At 46.4% G+C, this 20576-nt stretch overlaps 2 protein-coding genes across 2 annotated transcripts; both read left to right on the forward strand.

The window, feature by feature from the left end:
- Nucleotides 1–330: 330 nt before the first annotated feature.
- LOC123174612 (myb-related protein Hv33) lies at nt 331–1752 on the forward strand. The gene is made up of 2 exons (XM_044590069.1): nt 331–875; nt 992–1752. Exons 1-2 carry the CDS (start codon nt 607–609, stop codon nt 1632–1634), a joined length of 912 nt encoding a protein of 303 aa, XP_044446004.1. The 5' UTR covers nt 331–606; the 3' UTR covers nt 1635–1752.
- A 12526-nt stretch (nt 1753–14278) lies between these two features.
- Nucleotides 14279–15936, forward strand: LOC123174627 (myb-related protein Hv33). The gene is made up of 2 exons (XM_044590071.1): nt 14279–14836; nt 14952–15936. Exons 1-2 carry the CDS (start codon nt 14568–14570, stop codon nt 15577–15579), a joined length of 897 nt encoding a protein of 298 aa, XP_044446006.1. The 5' UTR covers nt 14279–14567; the 3' UTR covers nt 15580–15936.
- Nucleotides 15937–20576: the final 4640 nt, after the last annotated feature.

Below are 20576 nucleotides of genomic sequence, written 5' to 3' on the forward strand. Positions count from 1 at the left end.
AGCAGGAAAATCATGGCGAGTTTTTTCGTAACCGAATCGCATTATTAGTGCACTGCCGTGACGCGATTCTTAATTGCAGAGCGCGCAGGTCCCCGGCCGCATTGATGGGCTACCGTTGGGGGGCTTAATTAGCAGTGTCGCACTCAATCAGCAGTGTCCGGCGAGCTAGCAGCTGGGCTCTCGCAGAGGAAAAAGAAGGGCTTCCTTCTTGTGAAGGAAAGTCACGTCTCTCCCTGACACAGTGCTGTCCCCCCCCCCCCCCCCCCCCACGGCCGGCGCGTACTACTATTTTATCCCGCAGCGCGCCACAAACCGCAGGTGTCTTGACCTCCAATCCATCGCCTCTTCGCCTTGCTTGGAACCTACTTGATCGCTGCCTCACCTCGCTCACTCACTCCTCTGGCCGAGTTAGCTTGCAGTTCTTCACACGCACGCTTCCCCCATATATACCCGACCATATATACCCACCAGGCAGCCATCCATCGGGAGGAAGCAACCGTCCATCGACCATACCGATCGCCATTCCCTCCATCCATCCGCGTTGCCTTGCTCATCGTCGGCGTAGCTAGCTACGAGGCCAGCAGCTGCCGTAGAGTAATCAATAGAATGGGACGTCCGACGTCCGGCGGCGTGGGGGAGCCCAAGCTCCGCAAGGGACTGTGGTCGCCCGAGGAAGACGAGAAGCTCTACAACCACATCATCCGGCACGGGGTCGGCTGCTGGAGCTCCGTCCCGAGGCTGGCCGGGCTGAACCGCTGTGGCAAGAGCTGCCGCCTCCGGTGGATCAACTACCTCCGCCCTGACCTCAAGCGCGGCTGCTTCTCGCAGCAGGAGGAGGACAACATCGTCGCGCTCCACCAGATCATCGGCAACAGGTCCGTACAATTGCAAATTCGCAGTGCAATGCGTTCTTCAGTTACCATTGCAATTTTTCAGACAGTGGGCTGAGTGTTTTGGGACGACATATGTACTGATGCGTGTGTGCGTGCAGGTGGTCACAGATCGCGTCGCACCTGCCGGGCCGGACGGACAACGAGATCAAGAACTTCTGGAACAGCTGCATCAAGAAGAAGCTCCGGCAGCAAGGCCTCGACCCCGCCACGCACAAACCCATGGCCGCCGTCGACACGGCCACGGCGGCATTGCCGGACGTGGAAGACGAAGACCGCAAGCCCCTTGCCGCGGCGGCCGACGGCAGCCTCGCTCCGAAGCAGCCGGCGGTGTTCGACCCGTTCCCGGTGTGCGCCGACTACGGCGCTGGGTTCACCGACGACCTCTGCCCGGCGAACGCGGCAGCATTGTACGGCCAGTTCTGCGGTGCAAAGGAGGGCGCGGACGAAGACGCCGGGTTCGGCCCCGCGGACTACAGCTGCGTGCTGGACGTCCCGGAGAACCTGGGCTACGGGGAGAGCTCCAGCAACAGCAGCAACCGGAACTACGGCGGTGAGGTGGGCAGCATGCTCGACGGCGAGGTGGGAAGCGTGCTCGATGGCGAGGTGCTACACTGGGCCAAGGCGGAGACGGCCTGCTTCGCGGAGATGGAGCGGCAGCACGACGTGCTGCTGGAGTATGAGTTCTCGCTGCCCTGCCAAGAGCAGAGCCTCCTCGCAAATTTCGAGTTCAACTACTTCTGACTTTTTCCTTTTTCACTTTAAAAATATATTTTCTTTCTTTCTCCCTCCATTTTTTAAGAGACAGGGATCATACCATAAAATCGCAAGTTAGTGCTACTTGAGGTCATTTATAGCATCATTTCCAGTTTTATAGGCGAGTTAGCTTACTTCATTGAGTCTGGCTATGCGTACGATTCTTGCTTGTCCGATTTGATACGACATAGCAGATCAAGCTGTCCAACTCCTGATCCAAACGGCAACACACCATTAAATTAGGCATCGTACAGAGTCGGATAGAATAAAATCGTACGCAGAGTAGTTCCGTACTTCATTTTGCATGCTGAACAAATTAGCTACTTTCAGTTTTTTTGAAGGGCAGCTACTTTCAGTTAATTGTTATTTTATTACAGTATACACTTCTAGGGCAGTTGCGCGTCATAGCCAACAAGCCAAACCGCGTGAGTTGGTTTAATATATTGACCCTCGATTACTTTTGTGCATGCACATGGATTCTATCAAGATTTATATTAGATTCATGACAGTTAAATTTTTCGGAAATGTCTTTCATGGTTCTGTGCTTCTGTGACCTCTCAAGTCACTAGCAATTCCTCGAAGCATGCCTCGGAGGATAGGCGTGATTTGCCTTAGTTATCCGTGAAATATTGTTTGTTTTATTTTGAACGCCAATAGGTGGCGTAATTCAGCTCGGGAGTTATCCCGACAAAAGTTACTACCGCTAAAAGTAAATACGTCTCTGACCCGACAGTTGGGCAAAAAAAAAGGGTGACGCAACATCAAATTGCAAATACTCATTTCGATGTTATTTTAAATAGTAGAACAACACAAAAAATGCCACGATGTACATAATAAAAAAGTCTTTATGTTCAAATTGATCAGGTATTGCACTTCCAAAAAAATGAATACAGAATTTGACATGCTAGAAATTTAGAAGAAAATATATAAACTACCACAATTCAAATGTAGAAGAAAATATAAGTATAGCAAAACTCCTAGCCGCCGTGTTCGTGTGTGTCGCGTCCCGGATGAATATGGCCATGGGAACAGCAAGCTGATCAAATCATCTGTACGTCTGGCTCTCGGGTGTGCATGCATGTACCTATGATCTGCCCGGTCTTAATTTTGGTGGTGATATCTCACCTGTTTCAACACAAGGACCTGCCGATCATGGTCTGCATGAGCCAATCAAGGAATTTATTGGGGGATGAAAAATCTGAGATCGAACGCGTCGTCCATCCCTCTCACGTACTCTCAGTGCCAAGTGTGTGCTCTACGACTATGTACGAACTTGGCTACTTGTATAAACTGACGACGTGAGGAAGAAAGAACGGACGACGTCGGCATCACCTTCTTTTTCAACTTTTCTCCACGGGCGCACACCTTTGTGACTGGCATGTATCAGCTGTTTTGTAGTTACGGCACTTCACAAACTGCTGCGCCACATCGACCCGGCAGTCGGCCTCAGTCTACGTCGCTGGCCCTAGAGGTTGTCGCCGGAGGATTAAAAGAGCGTGCCACTACCACTGCCACGTCGATCTCAGACGTGCATGTCGCATGGGCACAAAACTTGCATGCTATTTTTTTTCAGTCTTACATTAATGTGCCTTTTCCCTCAGCTCTCTCTGAAGTTCGATTGGGTAGGAAAAGAAGAGAGCAACTAATCAAGGAGTATTCATTTCGGAGATCCCGCAAGGGTCATTTGGGGTTGGGCTGGGAGCGTGCCACTTGGCGCGTTCTCAGCCGCCGCCACGTCTTGTGCTATGGACGCTCCATCCGCATTTTTTTCTGTACGCGTTTCGGCTTTTAGATGATATTTTTCGGCTTTATGGGTTTTCCCTGGCTTTGAAAAAAATCGAGATTTACTTTTGATGCGAAAGGACATGTTTTTTTCCTTTCCCTTCTGCGAGAGGCATGGATTTGCTTAAGCGAGAGGCACGACCTTGCCTCTCACAAAAAGGAAAAAAAATGTGTTCTTTTTCTTTTTTCCTTTACCGAAAAAGGTTTTCACCCCGCTTTATAGATAAAGCAAACCGCCCGAGCCAAACAGCCAACAGAGTTCACACACACACACACACACACACACAAACACTCAAAGTCACAGCCGCACACACCGCACGGTACCAGTAGGGTTAATGCTGAGGGCACAGCTCAACAAGCCCTAAGAACAAAAGGACACACACAAAGACCGCCACGGACGAGTCCAGCCTAATCAGGCTCCGGCGGCGGTGGCGGAAGCGGGGGCGCTATGCGGAAGGCCATCGATCGAAGGTCGGTGAGGAGGGTGTCGATGACGCTCCGGTCCTGGGGGCGGCTAAGCGGCCGCCAAAGCTGCAAATAGCCACACATTTTGAAGATCGCGCCAGTCGCACGTCGCAGAGGCACTTTCTGAATAACGAGCTTGTTGCGAATATTCCAAAGCGTCCATGCTAGGATCCCAATGCACAGCCATCTAATATGGCGGTAACGCGGGGAGGAGGCATGGATCTCCGCGAGTAGGTCAGGGAAGTTGGTATTGCACCACTGTCCGCCGACCGTTTCACGGAAGCACGACCACAGGAACTGGGCAGTGGAGCAGTTGAAGAAAATGTGGTTCGAATCCTCCACCATGGCGCACAGGGGACATATCCCGTCCCCAGGGCCATTGCGCTTGCGGACTTCCACCCCAGAGGGGAGACGTCCCCGGATCCACTGCCAGAGGAATATCCGGATCTTGAGGGGGAGACGAATGTCCCAGATCAGGCTAAAGGGCTCAGGGGCCAGCGAAGGGGCGATGGCAGCATACAAAGACTTCGTGGAGAAGCTTCCCGAGGGCTCCAGGTGCCACGCCATGGAGTCGGCGACGCCCTCTACATCCATTGGCAAGAGAGCGATGCCCTGTAGAAGGGCGTCCCACGCATCAACCTCCTGGGGGCCAAAGGAGCGCCGAAAGGCGAGGCGCCCTAGGTCAATAAGGGTCGTCTCGACGGAAATTCGGGGGTCTGCCGCAATGGCAAATAAGCCCGGGAAGCGGGCGGCTAGAGGGGAATCCCCAAGCCAGCGGTCGAACCAAAACAGGGCCGAGGACCCGGAACCCACCGAGATGGAAGTGCCAATCCAGAGCACAGGGAGGAGCTGAATCACAGCCTGCCAGAACTGGGATCCCCCAGAGCGCTGGCAGAAAGCAAGAGGTTGTCCTCGGAGGTACTTATTCTGAATGATGGTAAGCCAGAGGCCGCCCTCCCCGTTGGCGATACGCCATAGCCATCGGGTCAGGAGAGCAATGTTCACGAGAGGCAAGGATTTACTTCCGCGGGAGTCACGGCCGTGCCTCTCAGAAAAAGAAAAAAAAACATGTTTTCTTCTTTTTCCCTTTCAGGAGAGGCAAGGATTTACTTCTTCGTGGAGGCACGGATTTGCAACCAATAGATTTCTTCTCTCTTGGTAAGTTTACCCCAAGTGTCATTCTTTTTCAAATGATTCCATCTCATCATGCATAGCGGTCATCCACCTATTATTATCACTAGAAATATAGCCTCGGGATATGATGAATGTTCAATTTCTTCTACCATGCATAACGCATAAGAAATAACATTGCACTCTTCAATTAACCTTGGGCATGCATCGGTACCAGTCCGCCTAACTCTGTCACCTGCAACATTCCAACTTGGAGGAACCATAGGCTGATTTGGAGTAACAAGTTAATTATCAACAACAGATTCATCATGTGCATCAACATTTTTCTTATTAGATGTATCACCGGAGTCAACAACATTCTCCACCCGAACCATCGGTTGCTGCTCATTTTTAACAGCAACATTAGTGGATGGAACTGTTGGGAATTGAAAAAAAAAAATGTCCTATGAACTTAAACCAGGATCACTATGTTTGCCATGTTTTATAGAGAATCCGCCAAGGTTTTGCCATCTTATCTACAAAACACGGCATTTTCTGAAATTGTTAGTACTTACTACTAGCCCAAGCCAAATTGGACATGAACTGTTACACAAAACATGTTTTCCTTTTGCATCACGACATTTTTATTGTAATCGCCATGGCAAATTTATTGTATTGACCACGACAAATTTACTGTGTTGACCTTGGAAATTTCAACTTGTGGTTTCCATGGCAAGTTTACATATTTTTTAATTTCGTAATTCATGCCAATTTTAGAAATTGTGTAACGTTCACGTGGCAAACGCTAGAGCAATTCTTGTTGTTCATATGATAATTTTATGAATTTTTGTTTTCATATCTACCACCTTTTTTGTTAGCATGGCAAATTGAAAAAAAAATCCATTATGTTCACATGGCAACCTCACAAAAATTCGTTAATGAAATCTCTATCTACAGCATGGCGTTTTTGTTTTGAAGAGCACCGCAATATAGAAATATGTCATTTTTAATCTATATCATGGTAAATTTATTTTTAATGGCATGACACTTTTTAATATTTTGGATCATGGCAATTTTCTTGTTTGATTTTTTTATGACAAACAAAATATAGAGCATGGCAATTTAAATATTAGGATCAAGACATAATTATTATTAATGTCATGGCATATTTATTATCTCAATCATGACAATTTTCTTATTTGATTTTTTATAACAAATAAAATATAGAGCATGACAATTTTAATATGTGGATCATGTCATTTTCATTTTCATGCCATGCATTTTTATTGTCCATGAAAATTTCCCTTGTTTTCTTATTTTTCAATGTTGAATCATTTTCATTGTAAAACTAAAAACTTGTTGCCATGGACACTAATTTATTTTGTCATTGCAACTCAAATTTGAGAACCACGACAAGTTAATATACATTTCTTAGTGTATGCTGGCAATTTTATATACGTCGTTTCTTATTTAATACGGAAATCTGCCATGTATGATTTTATTTGATGGCATTTAAGTTAAAATAGTTTTTTTACATGGTAACTAGGCTAGATCATTCCATCGGAAATTGTTCGCCATGATGATGATGATGATGATGATGATCCTGTCTGACTTATCCAATTTCTCCTTGTGCTCTAGGAAGACCATAGTTTCCATGCTCCTTTTGCAAGCATCACCTTTGGTTCATTCACCCGTGGAAAACTTGATCCCTTTTTCAAGGGGGACAAGCCGTATCGCCATCATCCCCTCAAATTTCCCAATGCCGTTTGACAAAAAATCCACCCAGGCAAGCTGTGCCGCAACAACAGCCTGCTAGCTGCCTGCCCGTGCGGCCGTGCCGACACCTCGCCGGTCAACCCCCGGAATGGTACCTGGGCCCGTGTCGAGTTGTCGTGCCACTAAACAAGGAGGGCAACAGCTTACAGTGATATAATTAGCCTGCTGACAGGTCGGGTTTCCCATGAAAAAACTGAAAATCTCAGGGTCGGCGTCAGCTCGAGAAGGATTTCACGGGAAGCAACCGGCACGGCATGCATGATTTGCATGCACGCACACCTTGCTGCAACGCCAGAATATTATTGGTTCCATTGCTTCTGTTGTCATGTTGTGCCTGATTAGATTTTAAAAGGTGATTGCGATGGCTCCGACTCCATTTGAGGTGGCACCATTTGGATCACCAGCTAATTAATTAATTACTCAACAAATCGCTTGATACGAACTCTACTCTGTAATGAGCTAGTGACGCGATAACATTTTCTATAGGGTATACTGCGTAGCAAATATTCCATCAAATCAAGACTGGCTATTGGTTAGTTTCGGAGAACAGGAGCTTGAATAGTTGAGAAATCAATCACTGAATTATTAGTCGGTAAGCTCACTCTCCACTCAATGATTCTGCTTCTAGAATCTAGATTGCATGCACGGTTGTTGAATATATATATAAAACCCTGATCAGAAGCTAACAATCTTTAGTGAAAACAACATGTACATTAATTTCTTTCCATGAGAAAACACGCCAATGGCTAGCTAGCTAGAGAGCGTAGCGGCAGAAGAAAACAAATTAACTGTTGCACATCGTTCTTAGTTTATTGTTATCACCTCACCCATACAAACGCTTATGTTACAATACACGGTGCCAGTCCAATCTCATAGACTCTAGCACATGTCATCATCGAAGCCAAATCGAATCACCTACCTTAATTAACCAGCACAAACCACCTAATCATTATTCTGTGAACAAGCAAGAGATAGTCTAAAGAATCAGTACTATCTAGCCCTACCATGAAAAAGGCAGCCTAATTAGGTGAGATTAGTTAATTATTTAGTTTTCATGCATGGCTCGAACAACTGGCTCTCCTACGGCCATTGTACTAAACAACTTAATCATGCGGGTTACACATGCAAGACAAGTGCACATCTCGCCATCTGTTGGGACGGCAACGGCCTAGAGCACTACACATGCTTGCACCAAACCTCTCCATAATTTCTCTCTATTGTTTTTCAAAAATCTTCATGAGATTAGCAAATTAACAATCAACGTGTGGCCACTCTAATTCATATATAGCCGTATATGATTAACTGCCAATTTTGTATGGCATGATTGAGACTGTGATCTATGGAGTATTACATTGTTATATTTTTGCGTGTGTGATTAGTTAGCTTTGGGCTTGCATAACTTGAAAGAGGAGCCACAGCCAGAGGCAAGGCAGCCGGCATGATGCATATTCTGCTCTATTTTTCTGCTTTCCTATATCCGCTTTCCTTTGTGGAGGAGGCAAGTCAAGATCAGGGCTCATCTCAAGTCTCTGGCAGGATCTTTTGGTGCACAAAAGGGACGTCCACTTGTAGAAGCTAATCGATTAAATTTGGTCGCTCTACGTGTTCACGGAATCTCCAGTCATAATAACATAGTGACTGCGATCTTTTGGTGCATATACTAGCACGGTCTAGTATCACTCTCCGGTAATAATAATAAGCTTATGATGATGCCTCGTGTTGTTGCAAGAATGTCACTAGTAGTATATGCTTAATGAACCACACCAGCAGTACATGGAACCTAACATAGTGTATTAGTGTACTGCAGTTGTAAAAGGACAATAATTAAACTAAGAGAACATACGAAATGGAACTCAACTTGGTAAGATGAATTACATATTCCGGTCATGAAATCTGAATCACACGTATCTTCAGTCTACATCGCAAATTAGGTCGAGTGCACGTAGATGCTGGTAGTCGTGCATGCATTGGTTTCTCTACCGATGGAGTAAGGTACGCTTCTTCGATCAGTAACCGACAAACTTTCACATCCAGGCGACAAGATTTGCCACATGAACTCCGCACGACCATGATATGACCCCCCCCCCCCCGGTTTGATTAAAAAAAAAAACTGTGGTGGTCTAGCTAGCCAAGAGTAACTCTAGCAGGCGTGTCGTTTGTGCGTAAGAACCGTTGGTATGGTGATCAACACATATAAAGATACTCTGTTGAGTCATCATATGTGTTGCGATCATCAAAATTTATGGAGCTCAATCAAAAAATTACTCGTGGTCTTCAAATATGGACGTTGTGCATTTGAGGTAAGTTCCAAACCCAACAGCTCGTGCGGCTAGGAATCTTCATCTTCTTCCTCCTCGAATCACTACAAGGTTTGAAGCAGTGATGCCACCCATGACCAGTACCACCGACATAGAAGATCACCGGTGAGGGGGCGACGTGATCGCCAACCGCCTGCCACATTTATGACAAGCCCGTTCCCGCAGATACCGGAGCGGCCTGTTGGATGGCCGCCAAGCGGCATCATCCAGATTTATGAGGATTCCTCGCGTTGCTAATTTATGTACTCGAGCCTATTAGCTACACCGTGACTACGATTTTTGTTTCTTTGCGGGGTTCACTGGTATATACTTAACACACTACTAGCCACTAGTAACCTAAGAGCATCTTCAATTGGATCCCCTAATTCATCTTCATATCTCCGATGGCACATGCCAGATAGATAATTGAAATCCAATCAGACCCCCTAAGCTAGCCCAAATGATCGGTCCGACATGCCACACTTTCAGCCCAGATGCCCTTGGACGCGTCCGCCACATCAGAATGGCCTGCGGGCCCTTGGGGAAACCAATCGTCCACCTTAGAGTCTAGAGCTCACCAGTTTGGTGCCCTTATTCATGGCGCCATGTCGGCATGTTGCCCGAGGAGCCAAGCACCCGACTATTAAAGCCGAACGGCGAGGGACAAACCCTAGCCGCCCTCATTTTTTGTGACATTCCTTCTTAATAGGAATGATAAACTATCATATCAACAAGGTGCACCTTCTTTTCTGGGAGCCCGTCTGAAAAAAACCTAAAAGTTAAGCATATTTGGCTTGGAGCAATTTGAGGATGGGTGACCGAACGGGAAGTTGATCCCGTTGTGCACGAGTGAGGACAAAGTGCATGTCAAGACTAGTGTTGGTCTATGGGGCTAGTCTAGATCCCAGGCTCAACGTCCAGGGACCGGTGGGTGAACCGGTGGATTTGATCGGGGCGTTACATTTCCTCCTTTTCCCTACCCTCCTCGTCGTCACCGTGTCCCTGTCCACTCCGACCTTGTCATTAGCAATGGTCCACGAGAAGGTCATGTACCACAAGATGCTCACGTTGGAGCGTCGAGCGGAGCTTGCGGCAGAGGTGCGCGCCGCCGAGGCATGACGCGGTCCGCATTGCGGCCGGGTAACCTCCGAGCTCCTTGGGGCCGTGCTCGGAGTAGGAGGAGGAGGAGATGGGCAGGCATGTTGACCCCGCCGGTTCGAGGTGGCGGATGCCACAGACGGTGAGGGGGACAACATCCGCTTCCTCTCAATGGAGGAGGCAGACGAGCAGTTCCGCCTTGCCCAAGCCGAGGAGATGGAGCACCTCGCGGCAGAGGCGCAAGTCGAGCTCGAGGCCGAGCACACAGGCAATGTCACCTTCGCCAAGCTCACTGCCGACCCTATCATTGTGGCCGATATCTGCACCATCCTCGACTCCCTCGAGTCCAAGCGGGTGGTGGCGGCGAACCGACACGATATCCACCTCTGTAACGTCTAGCAGGAGCGGCTCTTCGCGTGCGACACTGACGACGAGGAGACACCCTCATTTCGACCCGCCGCCAATGACTACAAGGCCATTGGCTTCGGCAAGGGGTCATTGAGCTCTTCTCCGATGAGGATTAGGAGTAGAATAGTATCTAGTTTACAATCTCATTTTTCTGGTTAAGCTTGTCTTTATCTACCTATATATGAACTAAGTATAAAATCGACGTTGCATGGTTGTGTATGGATTTGAGTGTTTGCAAATGGACGGTTAGGTTGTCCTGCCAAATAAATAGGGGTTGGGCTGCTTCAACCGTGATTGAAGATGCTCTAACATAGCAGAGTAGGAGTACATGGGTCTCCTGGAGTTGTAATGGGACGAGGCTATAAACTAATGACAAATCTTTTCTATTTTCGAGATGCAAAATAGAAGTCAACTTGGTGAGGTTGACTACTTATTCAGGTCCTGAAATCTGAATCACATGCATGTTCAGTTCAGTCTCCATCGCAAATTAGGTCGAGTACACGCACTAGCTAGTGTACGTAGGTGCTGGTAGTCGCGCATGCATTGATTTCTCTACCGATCGTTGAGGTACGTATACAGGTACGCTTCGTGGATCAGTAAACCACACGAAACTCCGCACGATCGACTATGATATGATGTGATCCCCCGCCCTTCGGTTTGGTTTGAAATTAAATCGCAGTGGCGGTCTAGATAACTCACAAACTCGATGGGAAAAGGAGAGGCTGCCCACCTCCGGTGAAGTAGCTTCCAACTTTGCCAAAAAGGAACAGTACACTAGTGGACAATTCCACAAGTGCAAGCATGCATGGCGCCAAAGAACATGCATGCATGGATGGCGCTCCAAATCCGCGAAACGAATGCTGGTCATCATATCCACGGTCAAACCGGCCCAGCAAGCATTTCCCAGAGTCATGAGCCACTTCAATTATTTGTTGGTCCAGATTACAAAGACCATACTTCTGCATCTTTCGATCCGTTCTTTCTATCTATGATGATCAGAAATGTGGACGTCCCTTGCGTATACGAGGATCGACCCCTACGTAGACGGACAGCAGCCATGCAGCAGAGTGCAGCAACAGTTGTCAGCTACTCCCTGCAAATCCGTTGGAGCTCGCCTAGCATTGCTTGCACCACGCTCGAAGCGACCGTCGACCGGCCGGTACGTACCTACGTACGTACGCGCGTCGATGATCGATGGAGCTCCGGCCAGCCGTCCGTCGGGCACGGACGGCCGGGACACCGGCATGGCCCACATGCAACGCAACGCTCGCGATCGCGACCGGCTAGCGGACGTACACACGCCCTCCCGTGTGGTCGCCGATAGAGCTTTCTCCAACGCACGCAAGCTTTCCCAACTCCACTCTCCCGCCGTTGCCTTCTCTTCCTCCTTTTTTATCTGTGGTGGTTTATTGTGGCGATTGCAAGCCACCTCCCGGCGTTCGGCCTCTCTCTCTCTCTCTCTCTCTCTCTCTCTCTCTCTCTCTCTCTCTCTCTCTCTCTCTCTCTCTCTCTCTCTCTCTCTCTCTCTCTCTCTCTCCTCAAGATACGTACACACTCCTCCCATGGCGCTATCCCATACATTGACGTCGTGCAACTTTTATTTGCGTGCATGTGTCCTTCTCGACGCACCAACCGGCCGGGCAAAAACAGAAAACGGATGGAACCCGCATTAACTGACACGTACGTACTGTGGGAGCACCGCAACGCAAAGCATGCAACTCGTGATGAAACTGAAGTTTCAAGATGCATGCATGCTTGTTTTTCGTCCGGGATCTGATTGCACGGTTGAAACTGAATCAACACTAGCGGCGTCCCTCTGCATATATAAGCATGAATGTGGCACGACCACCGTATAAAAAATGCACAACATGTGCGTGCTACAGTAGTTAACAATAGTGCTGCCGCTGGAAGGCTTCAAGAAAGGGGTTTGTGGCCGGCCGGGCGGTCTTAGTTTGGACCTTTTTGTACTATGATTGCAGAATCGACCACATTTGACGCAAACGGCCTCACAGATAGTGCCGTACGGGCGACTCAAGCAATGGAGCATGGCTTTTCCTGTCCTTTTTTCATCAAATGTATCTGTCTGTCTAGGCCACTCGTGCAACATCTCTGTTGTGTATACAGAAACCTCCTTTTCCCTTCAAGTACAAGGATCAGGTGCCTTCCGCTTTATTCGGCGTGCACTGCTGCTATACCAAGCCGGGCCCTCCCCGGCGACCTTGCCGTCCCGCTGCAGGTTATATTAATTACTTCTTTTTCAATAAAGAGGTCATATTAATTACTCTCTCAGTCTGATAATATAAGAGCGTTTTTTTATAAGAGCGTTTTTGACAGTACATAAGAGTGGAACGGAAGGAGTAGTTGGTTTTCATGATCACCAGAGAGAGCAAAGCATAGCGTAATCTTCTCTTTTTCAGCAGGAAGTTTCAGGCCTTCACTCTGTTTGATTTCATCTCCCCATGCACTTTCTCTGTAGCTAAGCTAGCTGGCAGGTGACTGCAAATTACCCGCTGATCGACACGATTTACGCGGTAATCGTCGGTCATAAGGTCCAACAAAATTGAGCTGTACCCACTGTCCACGGTCGATGGACGACTAGCCTGCAAAGTTATGCCGGAGTTGAACACGTTTGTGAACACTGTTGTCGACGCCGCTGATTTTCTGATCCGCCAGCTGACTCTGCCGTACAGCCTTTCTTCTTCATGGTAACGTGCGCCGTACCTTTGTGTGATCGATGTTCTTCCTTCCTTCCTTTCTTCTGCTTTGGCAAAAAAAAAAAACGACGAAAATTTTCGGCCATCGCCTTATTTTGCTATTTCACCGACACGTCCATACGTAGATATACTGTGGGTTTTGTCTTCGCTCGCAACTGGAGTGTGGATCGTGATTGTGAGATCATCGACGGGCCCGGCCGGGCAGCGCGTTGATTAATTACTCCCCCGAGACGCCATTGTCGCTGCCGCCACGAAGCAAACAGGAAAACGATCCATCGACCGATTGTCCAGCACGAGCAGCATCCATCGAGCTCAGTAAAAAGACTTTTTAGATCAGTAATAAGCACTGGTGCCAAGTGATAGAACACCGCGTTAATTTCTCCTCCCTGCTTCTGGAACGACAGTGCAGCTCCACCCGTCGCCGGCCGGCCAGCCGCTATCAGTCAGTCAGATCGACGGACGAACAGACAGACAGCAGCGGCCCGATTTCTTACCACATTTGCATCGCTTCGATTTGACTAGGTCCGAGCAATGTCTGGGGCGCACCGAGTCCATCAATCGATCCATCTCTGTATCAGGACGCGCACACGCACAGCAGACGGGACGTTGTTTGGCCCCCATGCACGCGTATCAGATGGAACGTGAAGGTCGGCAGGGGAAGGCCGGCGGGCCGCTGGTTCCCGCGACGCGATCGTTGAGGTTAGTGCACTGCCGTGACGCGATTCTTCATTGCAGGTCCCCGGCCGCATTGATGGGCTACCGTTGGGGGCTTAATTAGCAGTTTAGCAGTGTCGCACTTAATCTACAGTGGCCTGCCGGCAAGCTAGTAGAGAGGAAAGAAGGGTTTCCTTCTTGTGAAGGAAACAACCCCATGACACACATACCTTCTGGCTTCTCTCCCTGACACAGTGCCCCTGGCCACACCTTCTCTCTCTGACACAGTGGCCCTGCCTGTCTCTGCTCCCTCCCCTCCGCGAGAGCGCGCGCCACAAACCGCAGGTGTCTTGACCTCTAATCCATTGCTTCTGCGTTGCTTCGAGCCTACTTGATCGCTGCCTCACCTCACTCCCTCTCTCTCGCCGAGTGAGCTTGCGGTTCTTGCCATTCACGCCTCCCCGATATATACCCGACCATATATACCCACCAGGCAACCATCGAAAGGGAGGAAACAACCGTCGGTCCATCATTACCGATCGCCATTACCTTCATCCATCCACGTTGCCTAGCTAGCTCATCGTGGAGTAGCCAGCTGCCGGAGAGGGATCAACAGAATGGGACGCCCATCGTCCGGCGGCGTGGGGCAGCCCAAGCTCCGGAAGGGGCTGTGGTCGCCCGAGGAGGACGCGAAGCTCTACAGTCACATCATCCGGCATGGCGTCGGCTGCTGGAGCTCCGTCCCCAGGCTGGCCGGGCTGAACCGCTGCGGCAAGAGCTGCCGCCTCCGGTGGATCAACTACCTCCGCCCCGACCTCAAGCGCGGCTGCTTCTCGCAGCAGGAGGAGGACCACATCGTCGCGCTCCACCACATCCTCGGCAACAGGTCCGTGCAATTGCGAATTCGCAGTGCAATGCAATTTTTCAGTACGATTTTGCAGTGCGCTGAGTGAACTGAAATATTTGGGACGACATATATACTGATGCGTGTGTGCGTGCAGGTGGTCGCAGATCGCGTCGCACCTGCCGGGCCGGACAGACAACGAGATCAAAAACTATTGGAATAGCTGCATCAAGAAGAAGCTCCGGCAGCAAGGCCTCGACCCCGCCACGCACAAACCCATGGCCGCCGCCGACAAGGCCACGGCGGCATTGCCGGACGCGGAAGACGAAGACCGCAAGCCCCTTGCCGCGGCGGCCGACAGCAGCCTCGCTCCGAAGCAGCCGGCGGTGTTCGACCCGTTCCCGGTGTGCGCCGAATACGGCGCCAGGTTCGCCGACGACCTCGGCGCGGTGAACGCGGCGGCATTGTACGGCCAGTTCTGTGGTGGAAAGGAGGGTGCGGACGAAGACGCCGGGTTCGGCGCCGCGGACTACAGCTGCGTGCTGGACGTCCCGGAGAACCTGGGCTACTACGGGGAGAGCTCCAGCAACAGCAGCAACCGGAACTACGGCGGTGAGGTGGGCAGCATGCTCGACGGCGAGGTGGGAAGCGTGCTCGATGGCGAGGTGCTACACTGGGCCAAGGCGGAGCCGGCCTTCGCGGAGATGGAGTATGAGTTCTCGCTGCCCTGCCAAGAGCAGAGCCTCCTCCCAAATTCCGAGTTCAACTTGGAACAGTACTTCTGAATTTTTTTTTTCCTTTTTCATTTTAAAAATATATTTTCTTTCTCTCCCCCTCCATTTTTAAGAGACAGGGATCACACCATAAAATCGCAAGTTAGTGCTACTTCAGGTCATTTATAGCATCATCCTAATTTTATAGGCGAGTTAGCTTACTTCACCCTGCATGCTGAACAAATTATAGAAACTTTCAATTAATTGTATTTTATTGTCAAATTACACAGATGTACACATTTCTAGGGCAGTTGCGCATCATAGCCAAGAAACCAAACTGCGCGAATTTGTTTAATATATTGACCCTTCATTACTTTGTGCATGAACATGGATTCTATCAAGATTTATATCAGATTCATGACACCTCAATTTTTTGGAAATGTCTGTCATGGTTCTGTGCTTCTGTGCCCTCTCAAGTCCCTAGCAATTCCTGAGAGCATGCTTCGGAGGATCGGCATGATTTGCCTTAGTTATCCGTGAAATATTTCTTCTTTTATTTTGAACGCCAATAGCTGGCGTACGTCAGCTCTGGAGTTATCCCGACAAATGTTACCGCTAAAAGTAAATACGTCTATGAGCCAATAGTTGGGCCAAAAAAAAGCCCATTTTCAGGTGACGTACTATCAAACTGCAACCCCTAAAAAAAATTAAATTGCAAATACTCGTATTTTGATCTTATTTTAAATAGTTGGACAACACAAAAAAAATGCCATGATGTGCATAATAAAATTTTCTTTATGTTCAAATTGATCAGGTATTATACATCCAAAAAAAGAATAAAGAATTTGACATCATGAAAATTTAGAAGAAAATATATCAACTACAACATCTCTAGGATTTCATACATAACTTACGGCCAAAACACAAAATAAATAAATATAACTATAGCAAAACTCCTAGTTACCAGATGAAAAAAATAGCATTTCAACTTAAATGCCATGAATAAAATCATACATGGCAGATTTCCGTATAAACTAAGAAACGGCGTATATAAAATTGCTAGCATACACTAATTTTTTAATAATAATAATATATATTAACTTGCAGTGGTTATATAATTTGAGTTGCAATGACAAAAAAAATAGTTTCCATGGCAAAAAGTTTTTTTATGATGAAAATGATTCAAAATTGAAAATATAGAAAAGAATGCATGATATTAAAATAAGAATGCTTTGATCCAAATATTAAAATTTTCATGCTCTATATTTTATTTGTCATAACAAAAAATCAAACAAGAAAATTGTCATGAATGAGATAATAAATATGCCATGACATTAATAATAAATATGCCTTGATCCTAATATTACAATTTCCATGCTCTATATTTTCTTTGTCATAACATAAATTCAAACAAGAAAATTACCATGATCCAAAATATAAAACATTGCCATGTCACTAAAAACAGAGTTTACCATGAAATAGATTGAAACATGCCATATTTCTATATTGCCAATTGGCTATGTTGTAGATATATATTTCAGTAACGATTTTTTGTGAGCTTGCCATGTGAACATAATATATTTTTCTTGAACTTGCCATGATTCATAAAATTATTGGATGAACAGAAAGAATTGCTCTGCGTTTGCCACGTGAACATTAATTTTTTTTAAAATTGGCATGAATTATGAAATTAAATAATATGCAAACTTGCCATGGAAAACACTAGTTGAAATTTCCAAGGTCAACACGGCAAATTTGTCGTGGTCAATACAATAAATTTGCCATGGTCAATACAATAAATTTGCACAAAAAATGTCATGATGCAAAAGGCAAAACTTGCCATGTTTTTTTTATAACAGTTTACGTCAAATTTGGCTTGGGCTAGTACTAACAATTTCAAAAAAATTCCATGTTTTGTAGATAAGATGGCAACAGTTTGACGAATTGTCTCTAAAACGTGGCAAAGATAGTGATCTTGGTTTAATTTCTTAGGACAATGTTTTTGTTTTTTTATTACGATTCCCAACAGTTCCACCCAATAATGTTCTTGTTTAAAATGAGCAGCAACCTATTCTTTAGGTGGAGAATGTCACTCCAAATCAGCCTAATTTCCCACCAAGTTGGAATCTACTATATCTAAATAGGAGCCCCCCACTACCTAATTTCTCTTGACATGCAAGCTATCCACATCACCAATCTACATGCAGCCATCTATCTCAGTGCACCTCAGCATTCTAGCCACATCATCAATTCCAAATACTTTTCCTATTCCTGTAATTTAATTTCTCTTCCTCTCTTTTTCGTTTCTTCACCATACAACTTCATTTGAGCCCCAAGGCCCGCTGCTCTGCCCGATGGAACCGTTTCTTCTCCTTCACAGATATCTACTGGAGTTTCTTTCCACAATTAATTCCCCATCGTTCTTCTCCTTCACAGATATCTACTGGAGTTTCCTTCTCACCTTCTTCAATGCCCATCAAATCCCACTTTTGTATTTGCAATAGAAACGGATGGATTTTCTTCTCCCTCCTCATGCATGGGTAACGGATGCAGTTCATCTCCCTTTAAGAAGTGTAGCTTGGGCTGCTGGGCAGCCAACGCGCGTGCACGCCGGAGGGCGTCGTCACGGAGGACCGTTCGGGAGACGTAGCGTTGGGTGCGGCCATGCTAGCCGCCTCCATGGGAGCAGCGACGGGTCAAGCCGAAGGGCTTCGCCCCGCGCCGTCCTGCGTCGACAATGACGCGCGCTGCTGACGACGCCACACAATAATGTTGCTGTGCCGGGACGAGCGGCGTACGTCGTGGCCGAGGGCCATCGCCGCGCGGGCTGGGTGCCACATCCGCTGTGAGTAGCGGTGTAGCCGGCTGGGCCAGCCTGACAGAGAGCTGTTCTTTGAATCCGGATGCTGTTGTTGCCGCATGCGAGGACCAAGTCGTGTTCTCCACTGCTCTTGATTGCTTCATATTCCTTCTGTGCATGTGTGTGCTGGCTTCCTTTTTGTTATGTTGTGCAGGTGCCAATGGGTGTATCTCAATATCGATGACCTTTGGCGGGATGGTTGCGTTTGGATCGCTCTGTTTGTTTTGCTTGCCGTGTGTCCCCCGTCTCAATATGTCAGGTAGCTACTTCCATTGGTTCCTGCTATATGGTTGCTTGGTCTATTACATTTGGTCTGGTCATTAGATAATTTATTAATTACCTTTCTCAATTTACTTACCTTGCTCTATGTCATCTATCACATGTCCTTACCAATTGTTTCTGTGGGAGATCAGTTCTAATGTAACTGAGTGGAAGAAAAATTCTATTGTAACTGAGGAACAATCTCATATACTTCTATGCGCCTTCAGCAGTACAAAATCAAATATATACCAGAGTGAATAAATTTTATATCCCGCCTGCATTATATTACTCTTATCTACTACCTATTGGTCGAAGAAGACACTCCTCCAAACAACGTGAAATAGATTATGCTGAGATATGGTTCATGCAATCAATACAATATAAAATTATACCACTAATAATTTTAATCATTGCCTCTATATGAAAGCTATCATATTGTTGCTCATCATTACCTATATGAAATCTCATATTATTAATTCAAATTGTTAACTTATTTTTTTGTGTTCAAGTTACTTAGAAATCCACAACAAATTCCCGCGGCAACGCGCGGGGCATCAACTAGTGTTACAAGTGACAGAGTTAGGTGGACTCGTACTAATGCACGCCGAAGGTTGATTGAACAGTGCAATGTTATTTCTTATGTGTGATCCGTGGAAGAAGAACTTGAACATTTTCATATCCCGAGGCTATAATTTCTAGTGATAATAATAGGTGGAGACCGCTATGCATGATGAGACGAAATCATTTGAAAAAGAATGACACTTGGGATTTAGTAAACTTACTAAGAGAGAAAAACCTATTCGTTGCAAGTGTGTTTTCAAAAGAAAAGAAGATGTTTATCCTAATGATAAGCAAGATCTAAAGCAAGGGTAGTTGATAAATGTTATAGCCATATTCCAGGCATTGATTTTAATGAAGTATTTTCCTCTGTTGTGTAACATAGCTCTATTCACACTTTACTCAGTATTGTTGACACACATGATTTTGAGCTTCAAAAATTAGATTTAAAAAATGAAAAATGCTTCTTACACGGGGAATTAGAAGTCGATATTTATATGGAACAACCTGAAGGTTTTATTACTCCCGGAAAAGAAACTCTTGTGTGTAAGTAATAAATCTCTTTATGGATCGAAGCAATCCCCTAGACAATGGTATGAGAGATTTGACACCTTTATGCACAAGGCTTTAAGAAGTTTGCTTATGACAACTGTGTTTATTTGAAATTTGTTAACGGTTCAACTATTTATTTGCTCTTTTATTTTGATGACATACTATTTGCTGCAAAGAGTATATCATAGATTAATAGACTAAAGAAGCAAGTAAGTAATGAATTTGAGATGAAGGATTTGGGTGTAGGAAAGAAAATACTTGATACAAAAATATCCATGGATAAACCGTCTAGAAAATTATATCTAAGTCAGAAGGGGTATATCGGTAAAGTTCTTCGTTGTTTTAATATACATGATCCCAAGCCAGTGAGTACTCTGTGCGCTGCACATTTCCGATTAGCTTTATGTCCCGAGACAGATGTTATGATATTGAGCACATGTAAGAGTTCCCTATTCTAATGCAATTGGTTCACTTATGTATGTCATGGTTTTTCTCGTCCTAATGAATCGCATACATTGAGTGTTGTTAGTAGATACATGTTAAGCATGAAAAAGAGCATTGGAAAGCAGTTCAGTGAATTTCTAGATACCTATGAGGTACTTCAGATGCTTATTTACAGTTTCATGAATCTAGAAATGGATTTGTTGATTTTATTTACTATGATATTATTGGTGATTTGGACAAAAGAAGATCACTTACAAGTTTTATTTTCACCATTGGTGGTTGTGCTATGAGTTGTAGAGCAACTTTGCAGGCTATTGTAGCTTGTTCCACAAGTTATCCCAAGTATGTAGTTGTTTCTAAGATATGCAAAAAAAACTATTTGGTTGAGAGATTT

This window comes from Triticum aestivum, chromosome 1D, assembly GCF_018294505.1.
Source record: "Triticum aestivum cultivar Chinese Spring chromosome 1D, IWGSC CS RefSeq v2.1, whole genome shotgun sequence".
NCBI lineage: Eukaryota > Viridiplantae > Streptophyta > Magnoliopsida > Poales > Poaceae > Triticum > Triticum aestivum.